Raw genomic sequence first — 15,350 nt, 5'->3', positions numbered from 1 at the left:
GTTTCCCTGTGAGGTTAGTACCCAGTTTTCCACTTGGTTGCTCAGGTTCCAGGGTTCACTGTATGGTGGTGAGAGTTGGATTGGGAAGAAGAGACTAGGTGATCTTGCTTGAGAAGATTGTATATTGTGCATCCTTCCATTTTGAACCTCCTGTTATCTGTTTCCAAATTTGCAATTATTATTATTATTTGTCACCTCCAGGGAGTCCAAAGACTCATCGAGGGAGGGCATCTACTCTACAACTCTGCTTCCACCACTCACCATCCACCAACTGTCGCAACTACACCAATGCCATCTACTGCTGACCACCACCACTAGTATTTCCACAGACAATCGTAACTTCCATGCCCATGGCGGGATTCGAACTCGCAGCCTCTTGGCTGGAGAGTTGACACGCTAACCACCGAGTGGTTAGCGTGTCAACTTTCCTTAGCTGGCCAAGTGGTTAGCAATCTTCACTTAAAATTCTGTCTTAAGTAGCTGAAGTATTTTATTTTATCTATTGTTTTTTTTTCCTTTCCCTTGGGAATGCAGTTGATGATTTCCAGATTCCTGCATATTTTTCTTTTTTGTTTGTTTATTGCTGATTTTCATGCCAGATTTGTTGCAGTATTGTTCAGTCAATGAATCCTGAAGACTTGTATTGCATTTGTTGAAGAGTTTAATGCCACTTCTCTTCTTCTTTTACAAACCCCCTCCCCAACATATGGCATTTCATCATGTCTTACCACCATGTTTCTTAATGATTTTAGCTAGTAAGCAGTATAGAACAATTTGATTGTCTCAAGTCCCAAATTGCCACCATCTTCATTTTCCTGTCAGAAAGCCTCTGCATTTTTTACAGGCTATGTGGAGATCTCCTTCCAGTATTTATAATCTATCCTTTACATGTACCATTATCAGAACCCAATGAATGAAACTGAGGGTCCAATAATCTTGTCTAATTTCTACCTTAAAAGAACCCTTTTCTTTCATTTTGGACAATTTCATTTTGACAAGATAAGATTTCTCTTCTTAGGATACTCTAATCTCTACTCTTCCTTTCTGTAAATATATTACAAATATTGCCTCCTCAGCATCCAAGAAATTTCAGTTACCATCTACAAAAGACAAACTGTCACTTCCATCTTTAGCTAGTGTTTACCAGATCCCTCGTGACATAATTCGACATAATTGGGCAGGCAGGCCCTTCTGTGGAAAAAATAATTAATGAGCATCATCACTACTACATTGAATGTGTGTAACTTCAGAAGTATATCCTGTACACCCCTTTAGGGTAGATGTCAGGAATTTGATTATGGTGAACCTCAAAAGTCTGGTTTATCACAGCATAGTATTGGCAATAAACACAGTATGTTGTCAGATGAATTACAGCTGATGTCAGGTGAAGCTCTTCTTTTCCATAGAAGCAGTTTTAAATATGAACACCTTTTAAAAGAGAGTTGTGAACCCCTTTTACATCAGCCTAATCTGAATTGGAACAATTGTTGCTATCTTTCCCACAACAATAGTTTGGGAGATTTTCATTTTATATAAACATCAAAAATAGTTTTAATATTATTTACTAATATTAATTTCTAGCACAGGGCAACCATTTTTAATTCAAAAACCAATTATACACACCTTGTATTACTGTTCTTTGATTTACTTGTTGTTTCTACAGTAAACACTGGTGATATGCTGTTATTTTCAGTATGAAATATCTGAAATATCATAAGTATAAAACAACAAAATTACATTATCATGTAATTTTGTTGTTTTATACTTATGCTGCACATATACCTTTACAGTTTAGTTATTAATCCTAACATGACATTTTTATTTCTTTAGCTTTTAATGGCAGGTTTATTGTTTTAGTTGCTTTAAAAGCATGTTTGTCTTTATATAATAGTTATGTATAAGTAATTCTACATCTTAGGTGATGTTTTCTACTTTATGTTAGAAGTTGATTTACAAGTAAGAAGATGATGTCACTGTTCAACTCTTACCAAGAATACATATTGATGTTATGTAATTTTAACCTTTTCCTTTACAAATAAATATCTTCTCCTTTTTCTAGTCTCTTCAGTCGTTTCTTTTTGGAAGCTCCGTGCATTACAGATAAACTGCTGGAGATTCTGAAAAAATACTGTCAAGATGAGGTAAGAGTTTGCTAATATAATAATATACATTCAAACACACAGGTGCATGTACTGTTACACACTCATCTGCACTTTTACAATATAATACAAGTTCTATCCAGGAATTCCTGGATTAGCTACTACAGTGTTTCTCAGCCTGTGGTCCGTGGAACACAGGTGGTCCACAGGCAGACTTAAATTAAATAAATAAATATATATATTTTATTTTTCCAAACAAAACAAATTAAAATTGAATAAGTAAGTAAGTAAAAATTATTGAAATAAAATGGATACTTAAAAAACCAACAAATAGCAGCAGAAATGTTCATGTCATGAACATTCTGCCACTGCAATAATTTGTAGCAGCAGAATAATGAGGAATAAAAGTTTTATATAGTTTTATTGCTTCTGCCTTCCCTTGCTGTTTTTTGTCAGATTTGAAGTAGATGTGTTATCCACATTTCAACCAATTGCTTGTTGTTTATTGATTTTTATTATTGAAGATTTTCCTCTTTCAACCGAGGCTCAGTATATCTTCAGAAGTGCTAAGTGATACTTGGACAAAGCGTGTCGTGAGTTAACCACACTCACGACAAACAGTTTTAAATTGAATTTAAAACTGTTCAATAATGAAAAAGTGGCTTAGAACTAGGACTTCGAAAAGAAAAGCAAATGAAACAGGTGATGATAACTCTAATTGTGATACACATGTTGTATTGGTGAGTAAATCTGATACTATTAAAGTAGAAGAAAGGAGCAGTTCAAAGAAAAAATACATAGGAAGTAGAACAGTTCATATTTGGAATTTGGGTTTACTTGGTGTGGAGACGAAAGTGAACAGAAACCTCATTGTGTTTTGTGTTATGAAGTGTTGTTGAACAAGTGCATGAAACCTGCGAAACTCCGACAACATTTAGAAACTGAACATTGTGATGTAAAAAATAAGCCAATTGATTTTTTCAGTGACGCAAAGGGACATTAAATCATGCGAAAGATATAGTTTCAGCCATGAGTTCGATTAATAGCAAGGCACTGGAAGCATCCTAGTTCTTAAAGTTTGCGCATAGCGAAAACAGGGAAACCTCATTCTATAGGGTAAAATTTACTACTTCCAGTTATAAAAGATGTGGTAAAAACCATGTTTGGCAACAAGTTACTAAAAGATGTTGATTTGATTCCTCTTTCAAATGACACCATTGGTCGCAGAATTAATGATATGGCAGGTGACGTAGAATCTCAGTTACTCGAAAGAGTTTAGAAGAGCCCTTATTATGCATTACAAATAGACGAGACTGCTGATGTTATAAATGATGTGCAGTTAATATGCTACGTAAGATATGCACATTATAACAACATTCATAGCGATATTTTGTTTTGTAGAACTTTGTCATCCCGAACAACCGGAGAAGAAATATTTCACACTCTCGATAACTACATAATACACAAAGGGATCCAGTGGGGGAAAATGTATGGGCTTCTGTTTGGATGGAGCTCGCACCCTTACAGGTAGGCATAACATGGTTGTTTCTAAGGTCAAAGAAGTAGCTCCAGATATGAATTGGGTACATTGTTTCATACACAGGGAAGTGATAGCCTACAAAGGAATGCCACCAGAATTTAAAACTGTGCTATACAACGCTGTAAAGTTAGTTAATTTTACTAAGGCTCGACCGTTAAATAACAGATTATTTTCAGTACTTTGCGATGAAATGGGCAGTGAATATATACAACTTTTGCTTCATTCTGAAATTCGCTGGCTTTCCAGGGGCAAAGTACTAACAAGGTTATTTCAATTAAGGCACGAAGTTTTATTGTTTGCAAAGAAACGTAATTCTGATTTTGCATCACTTGGGCTTCTTGTTGTAGAAGCGTGGTATCAACACTGTCCTATTTTGCAGACATTTTTTCAAATTAAATGAGCTAAATCTCTCCCTTCAGGGAAATTCTTTAACTGATCTTGATGCCTACGACAAAATACATTCTTCAACTGTTCTTGATGCCTACGACAAAATAAAGGCATCCGAGAAAAAAACTGATGTTATGGATTAGTTTTGTAAAACAGACAGACAATTTGCCCTTTTCCAACATTGGAATCCTTTTTAGTGAAAAATTATATTTTTGTTGATTCTAAGTTTCTGGAAAGGGTTTGTGACCACCTCAAAACTCTGAAACAGAATTTTGAAACATATTTTCTGAATAACTTTTATAAGAAATTTCTGTTGGTTCGCGATCCATTTCAGGCTCACAGTCATGATTTCGTATCAAAAAAAAAAAAAAAAAAGAACAGTTAATTTATCTTTTAAGTGAAAGCGGGCTGAAAATGCAAAATCCGTGAGCTTGGTTTGGCTCGATTCTGGATCTCGCCTTCAGTAAGAGGTGAATTTCCCAAATTATCTGAAGAAGCATTGAAAATCATCATGCAGTTTTCTACAACCTATCTTTGTGAAAAAGGATTTTTATCACTCCTTCAAATAAAAACAGAAACTTCGACAGAAGTTGATCAATATTGAGCCAGATATCTTGCAACTCTGCAAGGGCCGAGATGTTCAACCATCTAATTAAAAGTAAGTAGTAACATAATTATGTCATATCATATTATTTATTTAATAAAAATTAAAACTGTTCAATGATGATACACTTTTAATTGTTTACTTCCAATTTAATTGATTATGTTTCCATATGTATTTAAAACATGCTTTTAGATTTATTACCCACAGTTATAAATGACACAGTTTTTTCCAAATGTTGGTAATCCCCACATAGGTTTTTTTTTTTTAAATATTACATAACTTAGTGGTCCATAGAATTGTTTTAGGCATTTTACTGGCCTTGGGCTTAGAAAGGTTGAGAAATGCTTAGCTACTGCAAGGATATATGACAGTAAAACTTTGATCCACTGGTTTTCAGAGACTTCTGAAATGTTGCAAACAGCCACCATCAAGGAAGACTCATCACCATGTTTTTTAACATTAGCCAGACAGCTCTGAAAAATTATGACTAACTTTATGATTGTTGATTGTTTTGTTTTACTTCAATTGAGTACTATTTCAGGAATTTGTTCCTAAAACACAACATGCACACTAACACTATTATTTAATAGTGTTAGTGTGCATGTACTTAGGTATTTACATCCTTCAATTGCAAAACTGTGGATTTTAATCTAGGCTTTTTTGCTGATGACAGATTAGCTGGACCATACAGATATCCTAGTGACCATCATTTTTATTCTGGAAATGGGTTCTGCTGTCCTTCTAAACATAAGCTAGTGCCAAGAAACATATACATTGAAACAACAAAATGAGTAACTGCTTAGTTACTCATTTTATATCATTATATTATAGCAGTTATATCATTTTATGATATGACTGCTCTATTATATCATACATTTAGTCAAGAAAGCCAAGATATGGCTGTAACAAACCATTTGGCTTATACATCAATGGAATAAAAAGTTGAGATTAAAAAATTGAAGGAAAGGCAGTCTATTATTAGCATTATATCATCCTTTTCTCTTGTATATCTACAAGAGGTGTGTGAGATATCATAATTCACCAATTTAAACATCAGGTTCTCTGAAATGTAAGTGCTGTTGAAATCAATCTTCTAAAGCACTTCTAACCACATTAACCACCCAGCACCTGTATATCTAGCTTTTTTTTTTTGTCATTTCTTCTTCATACAGTCATTTTGCTAATCTTTCATGTGACATAATAATAAATTTAGTTTAATCCTTTATACAAATGTGAGCAAACAAAGTTTGTGCCTGAAAATATCTTCATGACTGGGGTAAGGTAGTACAACACCGGGAAACTCGTAGCAAAGGTGGACCAAGCCAACATCACTCCTATCTAATTCTCTCCCATAATGCAAAAGACATCTCCTTGCAGATATGTATAATGTTATACATTAAGGGAAGGGCCACTACCCAGACTAGTTTTGACCTTTATTGAGGTCTCCTCAGTGGAAGCTAGTCCCAGAAGTGGAGATACCAGGCAGAAGCAATGGCAGGTCATCTTTACCTATAGGAGTTGCCAAAAGGTGTGCTAAGTTTTTATTAAATTAAATTTTTATTAAATGAAGTTTATGAGAAAAACTGCATTTACAGCACTCTTCAATCTGATCCTGATTTAAGAATAAGACAAACTGTTATCCCCATAGTTCAAGAGACCAAGTTTTTGGGACTTGTATTTGATAAAAAGTAAACTTTCTTTACACACATTCATCATCTTTAGGATAAGTGCAAAAAAAAAGCATTGAACATTCCTCTGTACTCTTTCCTCTACTGCAGTATTTCCCAACGTTTTTTGGATCATACCCCTGCCTCAATGCCTCAAAGATTTTGATGTCCCCCCTTGCCAATAATGGTGAGTGTTTTGAGTATATCAGTGATGAGGTGACGAAAGAAACATCATTTTCTAATTGCCCTCCTGTATGGCGTATGCCGCACTTTGAGAAACACTGCTCTACTGAATGAGGTGCTGATTGGTGCTCCTTGCTCTGCATTTATGGTGCACTTATACATTCACAGCTTCAGTGTATAAGTGCACCATACAGTTATGCAAGTTGAGCATATTACAGTTATGCAAGGGAGAGCATGCTCTGGTGGTTTGACCCGATTAGCTACCAGTGCTTTTCACACATCACCCATTCAGAGCTTTTATGTTGAATGAAATGAACCTCCTCTGTCACTTAGATGAAAGCATTTGTCTCTTGATTATGGCCTAAAAATGAAGTCCCTTCTAGATCATATTGCACGGAGAATATATGGGACATATTAGAGAAACAGATTTGGGAGCAAATTCCGCTTCTGCCAAATCTAAGCCAGTTAAAGGACCGTCTGGTGAAAACCTGGCATGTTGTAGATATAGATGCAATCCAGCACCCTGTGGAATCTATGCCAAACCACTTATGTGCTATAATTCTGGCTAAAGGAGGTCCAACATGATATTAAATAAAAGTTTCTAATTCAGTGGCCAGTATGTGTATGAAGTAATCAATGTTTTTTCTTAACAGCTGAGGAAAAGACTCTGATACACTCATAAAAACAAGAAACTACCACAAATTACCCTAATATTATTAACTAAATTTAAAAATAAACTCATCTTTTTACCACTCTTAATCACTAACCATACACACATGATCCTCTTTTCATGCAGTAGCTTTTCCATGTAATTAATGCTGTGGTGTTTGGTACACAATTGTTTTTTACAAACCTGTACAGTTGTGCATTTCATGGAGTTTGATTTGAGAGAATCCATTGATGCTCTAACTCTGTGAATAATTCTGTTGTTTTCCACATCATAATTGTATATGCCATATCAAATTATCTGCATGTAAGAGTATCAGGTGATCATTTCCCAATGCTTCAGAAGTCAGAACACACACACACAAAAATTTAAGAGTATTAGGTGATCATTTCCCAATGCTTTGGAAGTCATAACACACACACACATACTATATATATATATATATATATATATATATATATATAGGTGAGGGCAAGAGAGTTTTCTTATCTATTATTATTATTTATTTATTTATTTATATTTTTTTTTTGTCCCACATTCAAGTAGCTTTTAGCAGCTTATATCAGATAAGCTGTTTCTGGTTTTCATAATAAAAATTAAACGACTGCAGAAATTTTAATGAAATGTTTTATTCATTAAAATAAGCACCTCCACAATCTATAACTCTTTCCCAATGAGATACAAGTTTGTAAATACCATTTTTATATACCATTTTGTCTTTAGAAGTAATTAACCGTAATCTCTGTTTCAGTTTCTGTTTTATTGCAGAACTGTCTATTTCACATGCGATTGTCTAGCACCAAAAAAAAGGTGATAAAATCTCTTGAAAAAATGTTCAGAAAATATGGAGGATGAGGGAGTATCTCCCATCCTAAAGCACATATTTTTTTACAGGTAAGTTTTGCAGTATGAGGTTTTGCATTCTTCCGATTAACTAGTCCTGGCTGTTTGTAAAGTAAAGCATCCTGCATACGCTTGAGTTGTTCAAGCAGGTCTCAGCCATAATTGTTTGGCCTGCAGCAAGGAAAAACTCGTATTGGACAATTCCGGCTCCAGTTCATCACATACAAAGCATAGTCATCTGGCGATGAAGCGGTGCCTTTAAAGTGTGCGGTACTATATCATTTGGAGACAATCAATGATAAGTTCGCTTCCTGTTAGAGTACAAGATCCATTTTTCATCACACATGAACAAGTAATCCAAAAATGGCCCATTATTATGATGTGAAAGAAGTGAAGAACAAATTGATAGCCTTTGAAGTTTATTGTCATCTGATAATGCATGTGGGACCCATTTGCTCTTAGCTTCCATGGTTTTCCCAGTTGATGCATGTGTAAACGAATTGTTTCACCACTCACGTTAAACATTTGTGAAAGTTCTTGACATGGTAATGTAGAATTATTTTTAACAGTGGCATGTAATTCTTCATTATCAATAATGGAGGATCTTCCTGAACATGGTGCTTCTTCAAGTGATTCAGCACCAGAAATATATTTTTTAAACCACTTCTGTGCAAGTACATTCTGCTACTGCATCTTTTTCAAATTCCACACATCTTACAGGATGCTTCTGAAGCCTTTGAACTGAGTTTAAATTAATAAAGCAAACATGTCCAAATTACACTAGGTTCAGCTGACATTTTAAATGGATTTAAATTCACAGAAAAAGAGTACACGCCAAGGTAGAGTGCATGATTGACTGACTGATTCATCTGTGCCTTATGACTCACATAAAAATTGCACTCTGAACTACTACAAAATAAAACAAATCATTGGAGCGAACTCTACTGAAAACCGCCCACATTTTTGGTTACTTGATATTTTTGAATTCCTAATTCAATTAAAACTAGTGTGAGTTATAAGCAAGTACAATATGCTAATAAAATTGAACTAAATATGTACAACGTAGCTGAAACATCTATTTACTGTTTACAGAGTTAATTCTTTAGCTATAATCAGAAAACAGTAATTTTAAGAGAGTTCATTATTACTGTGTTATTATGGGTTGCATGTGAGAACTATGATCAAACATTATGTACACGTGTATGTTTCATGATGGCACATTGCAAAACTGGGATCTTTTCTTTAAAAGGAATTGTGAATTTTTTTAGGTTAGAAACAAAACATTATAAAAAAAATCTTAAACGATTATTTTAAAAAGAATATACCTGAACACAATACCGTTATATTAACTTCACTAATTACAGTTATTGCAATGCAAAGAATAGAAATATTTTATTTCAATTAGGTATTTAATTTTTATTTTATTTTTTTTTTAAAACATGTAATATAATATGGGATATCACCAGGATATGATGAAAGGACTGGCATTTTCCAAAGTATTCCCATGAGGTTTTCTTTAATGCATCATAATTAGTATAATTATAAACTGGGGGATATGAGTTTTCACTCATTTAGACCTGTATGATACTGATGTTTACCGATGATTGTAATTGTATTGTATTCTTCATGAATTAAATGAATTTTCTAAAAAGAATTTCATGTCAGTATTGAACTTAAAATCCTTTCAGTTGCGTTTTGAACATAGGATGCACATGGGGTGCTCTTCAGTATGTCCTGAATTGTATTACATTCCAGAAGTCTTTTCTTAAAAAGACTTTTGCAATGTATCATAATTCTGGACATAATGAATTTGAATTGGATTTTTTATATCATACTAGAATGGAATCTTTTTAAGAAAAGAATTCTGCAATGTAACATAATTCTGGACATACTGAATTTGAATTGGATTTTTTATATTACATACTAGAAGGGAAGCAAACCACATACTTGCATTATCATGACTCTGGCTGCTGTGATACTGGCAAGGATGTTATTGGAAGATATTAGTAATGGTACTCATGATTTACCATAGGTATGTTAATTACTTATGGTAATTAACATACTATGGTAAATAGTTACCTTAGTTAAAAAACATTTAATTTTCTTGACCAAAAAGCTCTGGAAAAACTTTTATTGGGATTATATTGATCAAGTGTATATAATAAACAACTAAGTTATACCAACTAGTTTCATCAGTTATGTACCCTGAAGATGCCAACTAAGTCTGTTGGCATCTTCAGGGTACATAACTGATGTAAGGCACTAAAAAGTAAAAAACTGTTACAAACTAAAATCAACCGATTCCAATTATATTAAACAAAGAACAGAGCACGTACAATACATTCATAGAGCATGGATGATCTCACTTGTTGTTATTTAGGAACGTTCTATAGTTGGCACTATAATTCAGTTCTGGCGAGTTGAAGGATCTGATAAGGATCTTCCAGATCACGGGCAAGATTAGTCCTTGGTTCCTGTTAAGGTTTTGTGTACAGCGGGCAACTGCTGTGGCCTCTTTAAAAATTCGGGAGCGGAAGTCCTCCTCCATGTAAGGAATTGTGCTTCTATCCCACTCTATGGCATGGTTCGTTCTTGAGAAGTGAAATGCTAACCCCGATTTTTCTTCTCTGTTATTATTGACGTCACCTATATGTTCTTTTTGCCTAATTTCAAGGCTCCTTGAAGTTTGGCCGATGTAATTCAAGCCGCACGAGCATGATATGTTATAAACTCCAGCATATTTGGAGAAAGGATGGCTATCTTTTGGAGATCTTAAGAATTGTCTAATCATTTCTGTGGGTTTAAAGGCCACTCTTTAATTTCTGGACACTTTAATTAAGAAGCTTCCGAATGGTGGTATCAACCTCTCAGTTTACTGCAAACCTACCAATACAGGACGTTATTTACATTTCACTTCCTCACACCACATTTCTCAGAAACTTAGTATTGTACACATGTTGAAGAACTGTGCCTCTCTCCTTACAACAGATCAACAAGACCGACAGGAAGAACTATCCCTGATATCCACCAACCTTACCATGAATGGATTTCCTGGAAGACTCGTCCACAAGATACTTTTCTCTGAACCCCGACAAAGACAACAAGATGATGTACATTATGTTTCTTACCATCGTCATTCCATACTTAGGGACAGTTTCTAATAAGATTGCTAGACTCCTTAGACCACATAAAATAAGAGTGGCTTTTAAACCCACAGAAATGATTAGACTATTCTTAAGATCTCCAAAAGATAGCCATCCTTTCTCCAATGAATGCTGGAGTTTATAACATACCATGCTCGTGCGGCTTGAATTACATCGGCCAAACTTCAAGGAGCCTTGAAATTAGGCAAAAAGAACATATAGGTGATGTCAATAATAACCGAGAAGAAAAATCGGATTTAGCGTTTCATTTCTCAAGAATGAACCATACCATAGAGTGGGATAGAAGCACAATTCCTTACATGGAGGAGGACTTCCGCTCCCGAATTTTTAAAGAGGCCACAGCAGTTGCCCGCTGTACACAAAACCTTAACAGGAACCAAGGACTAATCTTGCCTGTGATCTGGATGATCCTTATCAGATCCTTCAATTCTCCAGAACTGAATTATAGTGCCAACTATAGAACGTTCCTAAATAACAACAAGTGAGATCATCCACGCTCTATGAATGTATTGTACACACTCTGTTCTTTGTTTAATATAATTGGAATCGGTTGATTTTAGTTTGTAACAGTTTTTTACTTTTTAGTGCCTTACATCAGTTATGTACCCTGAAGATGCCAACAGACTTAGTTGGCATCTTCAGGGTACATAACTGATGAAACTAGTTGGTATAACTTAGTTGTTTATTATATACACTTGATCAATATAATCCCAATAAAAGTTTTTCCAGTTACCTTAGTTATTAACATAGGTAGTTATTATCAGTTATGCAGCATAGATACATACCCAGTTTATGATAGTTGTCATAATTCACGCAAAACTAATTTATGACTCCTCCAGTATACCAGAAAGGAATTGAGGAATAGAGAAAAGAAAAAGAAAAGAAAATTTTGAGGAATAGAGAAAAGAAAAATTGAGGAATAGAGGGACATTAGACCAGTATATTAATCAATATATTAACATATTGGACATAGTGGATTGTTTATAAAATTCATATTAATTCTATATGCATAGTCTGTCAGCTACATGTATTCTCTGACCAGTCTTTCCAGATAGAAAAAATCTACAATGCAGGGACTTGCTAACTTATCTTTAGTTAAAAAGCTTTTTTAAAGTATAAAGGATATCATGGGTGCTATTCCACTGAATTTGGTGACACCATTCCTCCATTTTCCTTCACACCTATATTAACATATAAGCAGCTGCTGGTCAGAATTCATACATTGTCCAACTCCTTCTATGATAGAACCAACTTCTTATCCTTTTTATTTTTCTCCTTCTTTGCTTTGGAAGAGTTTTTTTTAAGACAAGTCTCCTAAACTCCTTGAGTTTAGAAGACTTGTCTTAAAAAAAGCTCTTATAGAAGCTTTTGCAAACTTGTCTCATAGAAGCTTATAGAAACTTGTCTTATAGAAGCTTTTGCAAACTTTGATGCCCACATGGGGAGATTTAATCCCATGAATGACGACCTTTTGGTTGGAGAGCAAGTATGCTAATATCTTGGCCAACCAGGTCAGTCAAGTGTTCCCTTACACAGTTTTCCCTGAGGACTACAATCTTCCAGTTGTCCAAAGAACATATCTACAGGTTCCATCTTTTTATGTGACCATCTGTCTACACAGTTGCAAACCTATGCTACTGACATGTTGTGGTTCTTGCAGCTGCTTATGTGTAAAATTGATATAATAAAATAAATATGCATATAGGGTGGTCCAGAAGTGATAAGTCATTGCTAGACCAGTAGTCACTATTTCATTATTTTATAATTTATTATTATTATTATTATTATCAGTTTAATTTCAGAATCCACAATGGTATTGCAAATAAAATGTATCTGCTTAGATGTGGATTCTCTGACTTTTCTATTACTGCAGCGCCACCACAACACAATATCTTCTATTTATGAAGTTTGGTTTACACAAATTTGAATTGATGTGGATATTTAACCATACTTATTTTTGTAAATTAACAATGGTCTGTAAGCATGAAGCAAGTGAAAGTATTACTGCAAGTGAAGATGCACATCCAGAACATTGAGCAGGAAACCTTAGATATGATAAAATGCTACAAGAAGCAGCAGTCAACTGCCATGATAGTATGTGTTTATTAAGTGATGAAAGCACTTTATGCAACTTGGGGACTTGAAGGCATGGTGGGGGGGGGGAGGAATCAAGCTCTGCATTACAGCAGGTACATCATTATGTGATATTAATTCTGTTTACACACTCAGTAATATAAAGGAAAAAAGTTGGTGTCTGCAAAAAACCAAAATTCTATGAAAATTTAAGAATAGAAGACAGAATGAAGGAATTTAATGAAGCTCTAGATGGATTGAGGGGTTTTGCTGCTGTAATGAATAGCTCCAGACATTTGTAGGTTTAGAATAATTTGTAAATTGTCCATGGTTGTCAACTGCACCTCCCCTCCACTTTATATATACAACCTGATTGTGGAATTGTACCCTGTTTACATGATTTTCAAATAGATGAATTTCTCAAGAAAATCTATATTGGATAAAAGAAGACCCACTGTGTGTGTGTGTGTGTGTGTGTGTTAAGAATGAGAAATAGCACCCTAGAATGAGTGCAGTGCACTAATATAATAGCATACAATTTGTATAAGGTTGATTAATGTATTTATACTCATAGTGCAGCAGTATTGATTAAAAATTGTTTAAAAAATTGAACACAATTTTCTTTCTTATTTTTAGACTACTGTTATTCAAGGAATGACAACACTGAAAGCTCTAGTTGAAAGAAGACCACCTAAGCAACTTCTTTTCCTTGGCGTAATATCTGAGTTGACTCTACATGAAAAATTGGAAGTTAGAAACCAAGCTGTAAAAGCATCTAAACAGCTTCATGAACGTGGAGATCTTAGACCTTATATTGAAGTAGGTATTTCTGCTTTCTAAAATGTATTTTGAAGTTACCCAAATCATACAGTTTATATATGGAGAAAATTTCTCTTTTTTTTTTTTTTTTTTTTTTTCCCTCCCACAATTTTGAATTTTAGTCTGTAGACCATTATTAAGAAGGACATGATACAAATAATTCATATTTATATATAGATCATTCTTTGATGTGTGTATTGCAATGCAAACATCAGATTGAATTATGAATTAAGCCATTCAAAATTATAATTGAAGAATTGTTTATATTTGTTAAATTAATGCCCTTCCTTTAATTATTACATCTTGCCAGATTCTGTATCACTGTGTCACCATTTATTAGAATGAATTGTCACCAAGTATTAGAATCCTCATGATCCACCACATCCAGTGGCCTGAACTCTGATCTCCTAGCTATATCTCATTGGGGCAAGGACAACCTTGTAGACTTCAGTGCCACCAAAACTCAGTCCTGTCTGATCTCTCGCAAGAAAGAGTTCATTCCCCCTCACCTTCAATAATACTGAGATATCTAAACACATGATCAAATTTCACTTCTTGAACTGACCTCCACCTCTGATCTTTCCTGGCACAACCACAACTATAGCTTCTACAGCCATCAAAAACTTATTTGGTGACTGTAAAAGCCACAAATAAAAGGTAAATTCAAGAGATTAATTGACCACTTTCATTATGGATAATACTGCCCTCATAAAAGAATATCAAAACAACTTCAGAAGAACAACATATACTATTACCACAAGAATTGCAAAGTGCATTCAGGTTGGCTGTGGAATTTTTGAACATTTATTATGAACTGTAAATTACAGAATTTGTCAGTTATTTGTGTTTTGTATCATTCAAACAGTAATAAGTGCAAACAAGTCATTTATTGTTTCTTTAATACCTCTCATGTTAACTTTTTATGTGCCAGTTTTAAACAGCTGGATCTCTACATCCATTGGCAATTGGGCATATGTTTATATGAATTGTTTTTATTCAGCATAATTGATACTACCACCTACCAAAATATTTACTATTCCTCCTGAAACATCCTGTATATAAATAAAAAAATAAATAAAAATATTCATTAAGGTAATCCTAACTGATATCCATGGCTTCATCTCCCTTTGAAAATATTGTTGGTTGTATCCGATAGTTATATTTATTGTTACAACAATAAAATTGTTTGATATGATAATTGTCATATAAAAGTATCTTTTTTCCAAGGTGGCTTTTTAAACATATAAAGCATGCATCTGCTTGTAAATTGGTAATAACTTCAACACAGGTGTAAGCCATTGTTG

At 34.2% G+C, this 15,350-nt stretch overlaps 1 protein-coding gene across 2 annotated transcripts in view; it reads left to right on the top strand.

Annotated features, from left to right (window-relative positions):
- Positions 1-15,350, top strand: part of Sym (symplekin scaffold protein) — a 649,809-nt gene that overhangs the window by 415,162 nt on the left and 219,297 nt on the right. For both annotated transcript variants that reach the window (XM_090398863.1, XM_090398864.1), the window contains 2 exons: positions 2,060-2,141; positions 13,864-14,046. In XM_090398863.1, the coding sequence (XP_090254989.1) occupies positions 2,060-2,141; positions 13,864-14,046 (265 nt within the window). The remainder of the gene's footprint in view (positions 1-2,059; positions 2,142-13,863; positions 14,047-15,350) is intronic.

The sequence above is a fragment of the Typopeltis vanoorti genome, chromosome 10 (genome assembly GCF_054136105.1).
Source record: "Typopeltis vanoorti isolate ZY-2024b chromosome 10, IOZ_Tvanoo_1.0, whole genome shotgun sequence".
Taxonomy (NCBI): Eukaryota; Metazoa; Arthropoda; class Arachnida; order Uropygi; family Thelyphonidae; genus Typopeltis; species Typopeltis vanoorti.
Note: the sequence above shows the minus strand (reverse complement) of the source record. Positions and strands in the feature narration are given on the sequence as shown.